The sequence below is a fragment of the Trachypithecus francoisi genome, unplaced genomic scaffold (genome assembly GCF_009764315.1).
Source record: "Trachypithecus francoisi isolate TF-2019V2 unplaced genomic scaffold, Tfra_2.0 Lachesis_group0, whole genome shotgun sequence".
Classification (NCBI taxonomy): domain Eukaryota; kingdom Metazoa; phylum Chordata; class Mammalia; order Primates; family Cercopithecidae; genus Trachypithecus; species Trachypithecus francoisi.
In genome coordinates this window covers 188,621,888-188,634,068 of record NW_022681453.1, presented here as the reverse complement: position 1 = coordinate 188,634,068, position 12,181 = coordinate 188,621,888, and the positions used below count along the sequence as shown (strand labels likewise).

General features: G+C 43.4%; 1 protein-coding gene across 1 annotated transcript in view; it reads left to right on the top strand.

Moving 5' to 3' along the window:
• Window positions 1–9,201, top strand: part of P3H2 (prolyl 3-hydroxylase 2) — a 175,227-nt gene extending 166,026 nt beyond the window's left edge. Inside the window, 2 exon segments of the mRNA XM_033213046.1 lie at window positions 1,540–1,680; window positions 7,936–9,201. Coding sequence (XP_033068937.1) covers window positions 1,540–1,680; window positions 7,936–8,028 — 234 coding nt within the window. The 3' untranslated portion in view covers window positions 8,029–9,201.
• Window positions 9,202–12,181: the final 2,980 nt, after the last annotated feature.

Below are 12,181 nucleotides of genomic sequence, written 5' to 3'. Positions count from 1 at the left end.
GCTGTTTCTGTGTGGAAATGTACAAATTCCTTCTCCAGAAAAACAGAATCAGATTGATACTGAGGATACCACTAACTAGTGAACTCTCTAGATGTACATCAGAAAAGTTGCCTTGGTAAAGCTGTTTAGCAAAAGCAATTCCAGCAAAGACAAATCACTCTTCAGTTATTGTGAATATGAGAATAGCGAGAAACTGCTTTTTTCCTGCTCTTCCCTTTAACACTCACACACAGGTCACATATACACACACATGCGGACTCACACAGACACAAACACACGCACACACATAAACACATATGCGCGCACCTGTCTCTCTGGCTTTCTGACTCCTCCACCTACCTCTGACCTTCCATATGGAGTCACATAGTCCGGGAGTACCTATGTTATGTAGCGATCAAGGACTTTAGGAAATTTTTCTAATATTCTTCCTGAAGCTAGCAGTGAAAAACCAGCCAGCTCATTTTATGCAGAAGGAAACCAAAGATTTATGGGCATGTGTCAACTCAAGTCAATTCAGAAAATGGCTAGTTAGAACCAGTCCGTGCTCTCACCTAGAAAAATGGCTAGTGCCACCTTTCTGGTTTTACTTTATTTTTCTGAGCTATACAGAGGAATAATCAAGTTTCTGTATTTCCCAAGAAAGACAAAATGGACGCTACTCACCTGAGACACTTCTTTAAACACAGAAGCAAGGCCTGTAATACACAGTTGCTTAAACTCACTCAACTTGAAGAGGCAGCTTGTTTGATGTTCTACCCTGGCTCAGTGAGCCCAGCAGTATTTCTTCCTCTCTCACTATGCTCTTCTACCTAAACGCTGTAGACAACTCCACCTGAGCAGTGTATAGGCTGCGAAGGACTGTGTCAATCTTAAAACACTTAAAGGCCATGGCGAATAGGCCACACCAAGGGATGTCGGGTTCTCACCACTGGAGATGTTCAAACAATGCCTAAAAGATCACTGGGAAACAATAGTGTAAAGGAAATATACAGAGTCATGACTTTTGACTTTTAAAAATGTTTATATTATGAAAAGCACATAAACGATGAATGTACAATTTAAAAATTAGAAAGCATACACCCTCATGTAACCCCTACCTAGATCAATAACAGAACTTTGGCAGCACTGCAGATGTTCTGTGTGTTTGTTAATTCCACAAGTATGGAGTGGACACCTACCTTGTATCCAGATGCTTCGCTAGTGTGAAAGCTACAGAAATGAATTATGGGAGAAAAACTTTGCCTTCTTTGAATTTGCAGGCTGTCATATAGCATGTATTGAATGATTACTATGTATGTGGACTTTGCTACACATCTTTCTTGAAAATTTTTTTTATTTTCTGAGGTATATATTATTTTGAGCTTACCTTTGTTTTGCAGGTGAGAAAACTGAGATAATTTACATCATCTTCAATCACAGGATTCCTTTATTCTTGGCTTCAGTCTTTAACTCAAATAATCGCATAGGCCAGAGAAGCAGGAGTTGTGGAAATGTTTTTGATACAGCAGTTGAAGGTCTAATTTTTTCTTTCTTTCTCAGGCTTCTATAAAACCAAAATGTGGGCGCATGATCAGCTTCTCATCTGGAGGGGAGAACCCTCATGGAGTGAAGGCAGTCACCAAGGGAAAGAGGTGTGCTGTGGCTCTGTGGTTCACCTTGGACCCACTTTATAGAGAATTGGTGAGTTTCTCACCCACCCAGAAAGCCAATTAGACTTGCTTCATCAACTGCTTCATCTGAAAAGTCCTTTAAATTGCTCCATCTGAGGAAGAGAAGAGGGTAAAGGTAGTTCTTGTTTTTTTTTTTTTTGAGACAGAATCTCGCTCTGTCACCCTTGGAGTGCAGTGGTGCGATCTTGGCTCACTGCAACCTCCGCCTCCCAGATTCACGCCATTCTTCTGCCTCAGCCTCCCTAGTAGCTGGGACTACAGGTGCCCGCCACCACACCCGGGTGATTTTTTGTATTTTTAGTAGAGACGGGGTTTCACCGTGTTAGCCAGGATGGTCTCGATCTCCTGACCGATCTCCTGACATGATCCACCCACCTGGGCCTCCCAAAGTGCTGGGATTACAGGCTTGAGCCACCGCGCCCGGCCAGTTCTTAATCAGATATGTTCTACTAAGTGAAGGTGTTTGTAGAAATAGCTATGTCAATGATATTTGATAGTCACTAATCTGTCTTGAGCTTATTAACAAATTGTAAGGCTGGGAGCTGTGACTCACTCCTGTAATCCCAGAACTTTGGGAGGCCAAGGCAGGTGGATCACTTGAGGTCAGGAGTTCGAGACCAGCCTGATCAACATGCTGAAACCCCATCTCTACTAGAAATACCAAATTAGCTGGATGTGGTGGCAGGCGCCTGTAGTTCCAGTTACTCGGGAAGCTGAGGCAGGAGAATCGCTTGAACCTGGGAGGCGTAAATTGCAGTGAGCCGAGATCACACCACTGCACTTCAGCCTGGGCAACAGGGCAAGACTCTGTCTCAAAACAAAAACAAAAACCCTGTGGCATCAGGGAGGAATCACTTTTTATTGGTCACCCAGAAGACTGATTTGTTTTCTCGCAAATCATAAGAAATAGTATTGAATCATTTATGAAACGTATTTGAAAGACAGCAAGGAAACCTAAAAGATTATTATTACTTATTACTATTATTACATTAAATATTTAAATATTATTATATGCAAAGTAGCTGAGGACACTTAGCTAGGAGGAGACTATGATCTCATCGTTTTGGAAGCCCATGGGCAGATGTCATCGTCTTTACTTGTGGAGCTGCAGAGGCAAGAATTAAGACCAATGGATAGAAGCCCTGGAGGGAAAATTTGGGCTCAATCCAAGGAATAACTTTCAAATAGTCACCACAGTTTGGCAGAATTGTCTGCTTTGGAAGCGCTGATTGGATGGCTCCAATCAAAGCCCAGGCAACTGCTTGGCATGGAACGCTGAAATGGAATCTAAAACATCGTAGCAGAGGCTTAAATGGATGACCTCCAAATCTTCTCCAGCCCCAAGTATTGATGGGCTATGAAATTCTATTCTTAAAACTGGCATTCTATCCAGTTTTCCTTCTTAGTTTTCTGAATTGAATCCAATGTCATCAGAAACTATTTAAAAATAATGCCTTTTTCTCATATACTTTTCACCATCAAATCTAGCTCACAAAGTGTTTGCCACATTCCCTAAGCCATTCTTTCATATATTTTACAAAAGACCTATTATGACCTTTGATTGTACAGAAGAGCTATTATTATCTGCCTGGGAAACTCTGCTAGGTGGGCTCTAGGGGTAGACGGGTGAACAGAACAAGGTCCTGGACTATGAGGAGCTTGGACAGATCAGCTAGTAAATAGGCTATAAGAAGACAGCAGTATACGCTTCGTGGCCCGGAATCAAGGAAGACTTCTAGAAGCTCAGTCTTAAGCGAAGAGGATAACTAGGCACAGAAAAAATGGCCCTGGCTGGGCGCGTCGGCTCACGCCTGTAATGCCAGCACTTTTGGAGGCCGAGGTGGGTGGATCACCTGAGGTTAGGAGTTGGAGACCAGCCTGGCCACATGGTGAAACCCCGTCTCTACGAAAAATACAAAAATTTGCCGGACTTGGTGGCGCACGCTTGTAATCCCAGCTACTTGGGAGGCTGAGGCAGGAGAATTGCTTGAACCCAGGAAGTGGAGGCTGCGGTTGCAGTGAGCTGAGATCACTCCACTGCACTCCAGCCTGGGTGACAAGAGCGAGACTCCGTCTCAAAAAAAAAAAAAAAAAAAAGAAAAGAAAGAATGGCCCTAACAAAAGGACCAGAGCACAGAGTCCTGAAAATCTCAAGGGGCAGCAAACAATTGCCTTCCCCTATCATTACTTTATATCCTGGTATTTTCCATCTCCAAAATGCCAGCATTCCATCAAAGTATTTTTTTTTTAAACTAAGGAACCTACGTAAATGGGTAGACAGTGAAGATAAAATTATTGAAAAGTTACCTCACTATTTTAGTATTCAGTTCAGCAGACATTTAATCTATTTCATCATTCACTATCCAAACTCTCTCTTCCAAGGTATTGTTCTCTCAAAATAAGCCAACCCAAAGTAAGTTCTTTTTGCTCCTTTGTAATCAGGAAACATCAGTGCCAATGTCCCTTCCTCTGGTGGAAAAGTACTAGAAAACCTCTCCAGTCTTCAGGACGTAGCGGCATCTAGTGGCCACAGTGGGAAATGAGCAGAACTTTTTCCGCAGCTAAATTATCCCAGGCTGTGAAGGATCGTTTGCTACACGTGGAAATCATCTATTGAGCTTTACGAGCTAACATCTGTGTTTCGGGAGTTTTAAAAGCTCCCGAGGTGATTCGAACGTGCAGCAGCAGAGTTTGGGAGTTCCTGGCCTAGACGTCTTTTTTCAGATTGAATCTCTGAGAAAAAAAAAAAAAAAAAAATGCCTATCTATGAAGAAGTCATTAGAGCTGGTCGATTCTCGTGCTTAGTATGAATTACTTTAAAGCATCTCACTTCTCAAGGAGTATTTAGCAACATCTTTTTAAGGATGCAAGGATGTTCAAAGCTTCATATATATTGGTTCCAGCTCTTGAATTTCTTTCCCTTAATGAGAGACAGGATTACAACAATTTTTTGTGGTCAACAGATGTGAAAGCTTTATGTGTGTGTCCATTTGTTAAGCATCAGGATTGTTTTCCTCGGCCGGGCCCAGTGGCTCACTCCTGTAATCCTAGCACTTGGGGGAGGCCGAGGTGGGTAGATCACCTGAGGTCAGGGGTTCAAAACCAGCCTGGCCAACATGGCGAAACCCCGTCCTCTCTACTAAAATTACAAAAATTAGCCAGGCGTGGTGGCACATGCCTGTAATCCCAGCTACTGGGGAGGCTGAGGCAGGAGAATCGTTTGAACCCAGGAGGTGGAGGTTACTGAGAGCCAAGATCACACCACTGCACCCCAACCTGGGCAACAGAGTGAGACTTTGTCTCAAAAAAAGAAAAGAAAAAAAGATTGTTTTCCTTATATTTGTAAAGTAGTACTCAGGCTTTTTACTTAGATGTGGCAGCAATTTAGTTTTCTGTTATTTAGTATATTTGGTCCTTTTAGTTGCCTTTTTGTCAACGTTTTTTATTACAAGCTCTTGCATGAAAGGGGCTTTGTTTTCAACTCATAAAATAGTTATTTATAATTTAACTTACTGTGCCCGGGCACTGCGTTAAAGACTGCCTATGGGGAATGCACACTAGTAGGATATCATTCCTATTTTCTTTTTTTTTTTTTTCTGAGGCAGAGTCTCGCTCTGTGGCCCAGGCTGGAGTGCGGTGGCACGATCTCGGCTCACTGCAAGCTCCGCCTCCCAGGTTCACGCCATTCTGCTGCCTCAGCCTCTCGAGTAGCTGGACTACAGGCACCTGTCACCACGCCTGGCTAATTTTTTGTATTTTTTAGTAGAGACGGGGTTTCACCGTGTTAGCCAGGATGGTCTCGATCTCCTGACCTCGTGATCCGCCCACCTCAGCCTCCCAAAGTGCTGGGATTACAAGCTGAGCCACCGCGTCTGGCCTATAAGGACTATTTTCAAGGAGCTTGGAGTCAAATTGGAGAAATAATACAAGGACCCAACTAATTAAATCACAAGGCAAGGTTTGGTAAGAATCCTTAGCAGCAAATGCATGGTTTGAGAGAGAAAAAAGCAATCCAAAAAGACTTCTTTGAGGAGATGACATTTGAACAAAAGCTTTAAAAGATCAATTTCTTTAGGGAGAGGCATTTTAGACAGAGAAAGGCTTCATCCATTTATACATTTACTCATCAAAGAAAACAGAAATCTTGCCAAATGTCAGTGGCTTTTCCGAGCACTGAAAATACAGCAGGGACCAAGAAGATAAGACGCCTTGCTCTTCTCGAGCTTACATTCTAGTGGAAGGAAACAGATCCCCCAGAAGTAAAATAAATAATCAAGAGATTTTCAGATAGTGACCAATGATGTGTGGAAAATGGAACAAGACAACTAATTTTGGAGTGAAAGGGTAGGAGCGGCAAATTGTGAGGCCTCGCCAAACACGTGGCATGTGAGCTGAAACCTAAGACATGAGAAGTCCACTAAGATAAATGTCTGGAGGAGAGCATTCCAGGCAGAGGACAAGCTGCAAAGGCACAGAGACAATAAGATGTTTGGAGTTGCCAAGAAACAAAGAAAGTCAGAGCATCTGGAATATGGCAGACAAGAGGGAGAGTGGCATGAATAGAGGACATGGAGGAGGCAGGAGCCAGATTCCATAGACGTATTAGGGAATGTGAACTTTATTCTAAGTAGTGGAAAGTCACTGTAGTCCCCCAACCCCAGCACACACACACATCTCCGGTCCTGGAGAGTTACAGGATGCAGAAGATTACTTTAGCTAACATATGGGCTTAGACTGGAGTAGTAATAGAGAAAGTAAAAAGAGATGGAAGGTTTCAGATACAATTTGGAGGTAGACCAACTGGACCTGCTGATGGATTAATGTGAGGAATAAAAGGAACTATAGAATATAATGGGAACATCCAGAGAAACACTTAATTCATGAATCAGATTAGGGAATTCTTTTGAAAGTGTTACATTCAGGGAGCTTGAGGTAAGTTAAGAAGTTGGAATATAAGGTGAGGAGAAAGAAGACAAAATAGAGCTAAAGAAGAGAGCAAGGTATGAATAAGAGACAGGTATAAGGCAACTTCTTATAAGCACACCAAGAGAAGTAGATCTGGAACTGCAAGCAATAGGGACCCATTGAAGAACTGTGGGCAGGAAAGAGATATAATCAGATTTAAGCCCATAGGATTCATTAGAAGCATGTGAGGGTGAGTAGTGAAACAGGGAGAGCAATTTGGAGGCTGCGGCAGTAATTAAGAGATGATGAGGGCTTACAACAGTGGCTCTCAAGAGGGAGCGATTGGCCGGGCACGGTGGCGCACTCCTGTAATCCCAGCACTTTGGGAGGTCGAGGAGGGTGGATCACCCGAGGTTGGGAGTTTGAGACCAGCCTGACCAACATGGTGAAAACCTGTCTCTCCTAAAAATATAAAAAATCAGCCGGGCATGGTGGTGGACGCCTGTAATCCCAGCTACTTGGGAGGCTGAGGCAGGATAATCGCTTGAACCCAGGAGGCAGAGGTTGCAGTGAGCCAAGATCGCGTCACTGCACTCCAGCCTGGGCAAACGAGCAAAATTCCATCTCAAAGAAGAAAAAAAAAAAAAAAAAAAAAGGAGCAATTGTGCCCTCTAGTGGGCATTTGGCAATATCTGGGGGTTGATGGGGGAGGTTATTACTGACTACCTGTTACTACAGTAGGTAGAGAGGATAGGGATATCACTAAGCATCCTGCAGTACACAGGGCAGCACCACCCTCCCACCCAACAAATAATTAGCTGGTCTAAAAATGTCAATCAGGCCAAAATTGAGAAACCCTGACCTAAACTACGGCAACAGTAGTGCATTGAGGAGAAAGGGGCAGAGACAGCAGATAGAACATAGAACTTGGCTCAGGTGACTTATCAGATGCAAGAAACCATGGTCAGGCTTTTAAGGCAAATAGGTGAACAATGCTGGTCTTGACTGAGAGAGAGCCTGTGTGAAGAACAGAGCAGGTTCTTGGGGGAGAAAATGGTAAATTCAGCTTGACCACTGAACTGAGTTGGAGATGGCTATGGGGCCATGAAGTAGAAGGGGGAAGAAGCAATTGAACATACAATAGTTCTTGCAGGAGAGAAATCTTAGAAAGTAATTGCTTAGGACCTAGGAATGTTAGGAGAAGGCATCCGTCTGGGGATGAAGAGGAGGTGTTCAATGCTTAACTGGATTTAGCATCAACCCATGTACAGATGGATGCTAGGAAGTGTTTGGGAAGCGTCTGCTGATGAGACTGATTATTATGCTTGTAACAGAAATGTGTAAATTGTCTTTTTTGCAGGAGCGAATACAGGCTGATGAAGTGATTGCAATCCTGGATCAAGAACAGCAAGGGAAGCATGAACTGAATATCAACCCTAAAGATGAGCTATAAAAATGAGAAAGAATGTTCTATCAAATATTTATTTAAATTGTTAATCTTATGAGAATCTTTTTATTTTTGTACAGAGCCATGGTATAAATTAACAGGTTAATGTCAGTCATCAGATCTCCCTTCTGTTCCTAAGGATGCTTGTGTTGCCTCACTCAATCTATCTTTCTTGTTTTGAGTTCTCTCTCTCTCTCTCTCTCACTCTCTCTCTCTCTCTCTCACTCTCTCTCTCTCTCTCTTCTCAAAGACATGGTCTATACCATGTTGTCTAAGATAGAGGGCAGTGGCGTGATCATAGCACACTGGAGCCTCAAACTCTTAGGCTCAAGTGATCCTTCAAGCCTCCTAAGGAGCTGGGACCACAGGCACGTGCCACCATGCCCAGCTCTCTTTCCTGGTTTTTCATCATTTCATGTATCTATCAAAGCCCAGTTCACCTCCTTACACACACACACACACACACACACACACATTAATTTGTTGCAAATCCAAAAGCTCAGAGAGAATAAGCTTGTTGGTGGTGAAACTACAACTCTCATGTGTGCTCCAGTTCTAAAATTAACATGTGCCTGGTCTCTGAAGCCCTTTCTTGGTCTGTGCCTTTCAGCCACGTCCTCTTAGGCCATGAGCTCTGACTTTCCAAAGTGAGCTCCACTTTGGGTCTGAGGACCCCCTGGCAGAGTCCATGCTGCCTCAGGTATCATGGGCGTAATGATCACCCAGGCTCCGGAAATCTCATGGATGATTACTGTATGAGTCAGAGGGGCCTCCAGGCTTTCCAGGGCCTTGCTGGAATTTTTGGCTCTGGTATTTTCACCAGACAATAAACTTACACTGGAAGCTTCGATTCATCCTCCACAGTACTCTAGAAAGGACTGTCCTATAAGTTGTACACTTTAAAAGGTCATGTAGATTTTGAAGTAGAATGACTTTTCACCCTGGTGACTTTGGAAGAAAATCTTGAATACTGCCTGCATCCGGGCACCATGGCCAGGTTGCCTACGAGTGGGGTCCACTGATGAAAAGAGGTTTTTTGTACTTACATAAGAAAAATAAATTTCTGATTGATTTTAACCGTCATCTGCTTATATTTTGGGGCCCCTCCTCATTGCTGCTATCCAGCACACAGATTTGTGCTTGCGCCTTATTTGTTTAATAAAGGGAGCCTCATTTTAATATCTGGCATTTGTTTTTGTTCTCCCAAATGTTTGGTTTATCTTCACAGAATGGTTTTGTAATTACACAGGAGCTTTTGGGACCACCTAGGGGCAACATTGGGACATGACTAGTCTAGCTGGTGCAGTGGCCTCAGGAAAGGTGGGGACACCGTTCTTGAAGAACAGAGAGGGCGACCAACCTGGGTATTGATCCAGAGCATGCTTGGTTCCGGGTCCCACTTCTAAGGAAGACACTACAGAGGCATAGTTCATGGGGGCCGGGGTTCTTCTCACCTAAGGGAGCCTTTGTCATTCGCCCCTGTGAGATCACCTGCCTTGGTGGTGCTGGAGGGAAGATTTACTTTCTGCCATTTACAATCTTGGTGAATGGTTAATAACATTCATCCATTGAAATTGAAAATTTGAGTGAGTGATGTATGAGCCATCTGTTTTTTACTGAACCTTCTGGTTGTATTTTAATCATGGGAAAGTGGAAAGAGCATTGGATTATACTCCCAGCCCTATCAAATCCGCCCTGCTGCATGACATGGAGCTACTCTCGTTCCCTTTCCAGACTTTAGTTCCCTTCTCTGAAAATGACACAATTGATTGTAATTAGGCCCTCCCTCCTACTCAAAATACGAACAAAGCAAAAAGCAAAAAAAAAAAAGAAACCAAAACCAATTTTAGAAATAGTCACAAGTACAACCAAATTTATTTCTGCTAACATTTAGAGAGTCGTGAATGGTTTTTTTTTTTTCTTTTTTTTTGAGACGGAGTCTCGCTGTCGCCCAGGCTGGAAAGCAAGCAGAGGCGCGATCTCGGCTCACTGCAGCCTCCACTACCTCCCAGGTTCAAGCGATTCTCCTGCCTCAGCCTCCTGAGTAGCTGGGATTACAGGTGCACACCACCACGCCCAGCTAATTTTTGTATTTTTAGTAGAGACGGGGTTTCACTCTGTTGGCCAGGCTGGTATCAAACTCCCAACCTCAGGTGATCCACTTGCCTCAGCCTCCCAAAGTGCTGGGATTATGGGTGTGAGCTACCGCGCCTGGCCGTGAATGGGTTTTTTATGTGTGAACCTGATTTTTACAACCTTAAACTGAAATTTAGGCCTACAAGTTCTTGAGCTTTGCAAAGGTAGATTGCTATTTGTCCTCCCACTGTGGAGAGCTTGTTGGCACTCAGATTTGCTGATTGGAGGATCTGGGTGAGGATCTGATTTCTGTTTTCTGGCAGCAAGAGGCATCAACGTAGAAACGGTCTTGTTTGGCGTCTTAAAAATCCCCCTTCCTGGGTGCAGTGGGCACCAGGGGCGAGGCAGGGACTTCACTGATGCTTATATTCAGTCCCACAGAACGTGGGTGAAGGCTGAATAGATGTCGTTGTGTTAGAGCCACATCTTGTGCCGTTTGCTGACAACACAGGGTAGTTATTCTTGTTTTGCCGGTTAACCGTGTTGCTTTACACCTGAAACATCATGTATATACTAAAGCGTTTACTTCTTAATCTGCTCCACATCAAACCACACATCATTTCATTCAAATATTTAGGGAGTGTCATCAGACGCCTTAAAAAAAGTCAAGCTTAGAAATTGCAGTTCGTATGGTACATAATCCCTTGTGTAGAAGGATGGAAAAGCCCATTAGGACTCTTGTTGCTTTTACAGCTGAAGGAAGGCATAGAAATCCCAATTCAATTTCATCCTTCTTTTTGGGTAGAAAGTGAGGCTTAGAGGTGGTAAAGATGATCCCATGGGTACAGAATTTGAGCAACAGAGCCAGAGCTAAAGCCAGGACTGTTGAACTCGGTTGTGCAAGAATGCCTGCAGGAGTGTCCACGGGGCCTGGAACCCTGGCACAGGGCTTTGTCCAACTGGTGGAAGGGATGTCTTATTCTATTTGCCCAGAGATGGTACTTCTTACCCATCTATGGAGCTGCAGGGCTATATCTTTCCAGAAAGGGTGTCTTTTCTAATCCTCACAAAATGCTGAATGTGCTTGAGTCAGCCTAGGCTAAATAGTCCAATGTGTATGAATAGTACATCTCATCTGTGTTATTTGAGGAATTACCATTGGTCTTGGTGATGATCCTTCCCTTGTGTGAAAAGCCTGCAGCTCACAAAGCTTTTATTTTCACCTATATTATTGTTTTGAATGCTTATAACACAGAGCATGTTCACACACTGGGAACCCCAGGAGGTATTCTGGGCGTGGATTGTGATGTCCATTTTGCAGATAAGGACATGGAGAGCAGTGGAGTGAGGTGGTTACCTGGGGTCACTCGGCTCAGAGCGTCCAGGTCTGAGCTAGAAGCACAGTCTTTTGGGCCTCATCAGGATTGTTGCTCCCCGGCCATGCTTCCAGGCATACTAAATATAAAATAATAAATGTGAATAAAAGTCTGATTTTACAAAATCAAGAAAACGTTTTCTCCTCTTTTATTTTCCTGCTGAGGGATGCGTGTTGGCATACTTCCTCTTCTCTGTGATATATTCAATCCAAGTTGGATTATTCAATTTGATTCAGCCCTATTTTAAAAGACATACCCTGAGCCTTGCGCTGCTTTTATGAGCTCACAAAAGGGAAGAAGATTCTAGTCCGGTATCATTTTTCTCTCTCTCAAAGGCAAAAGTAATCTTGAACTTAAATTTCTTCTTTAGAAAAAACTGACACAGGGCAGAGTGATACTGTGAATGTGTGAAGGGCTTTCTTCACAGCCCGGAGTATACATTGTTTGACAAGGAAATCTCAGTTTTAATGCACTCTTAAGACTTTTAATGCACTCTTCATCATCAACATCACAACATTTTTGGCACTTCCTCTGCTGAGGAGAAGCTATGGAATGAGTCAGTGCTATTTGATAATATATACCTGTAAATTTTAATGGAAGTACAAATGCTGAATTATTTCACATAGGAGAGCCAGCCACAGGGAATGACTCCCTCACTGACGTCAGGAAAGGAGGTAATGGGGCCGCCTCACCCATTCCTTATGCCA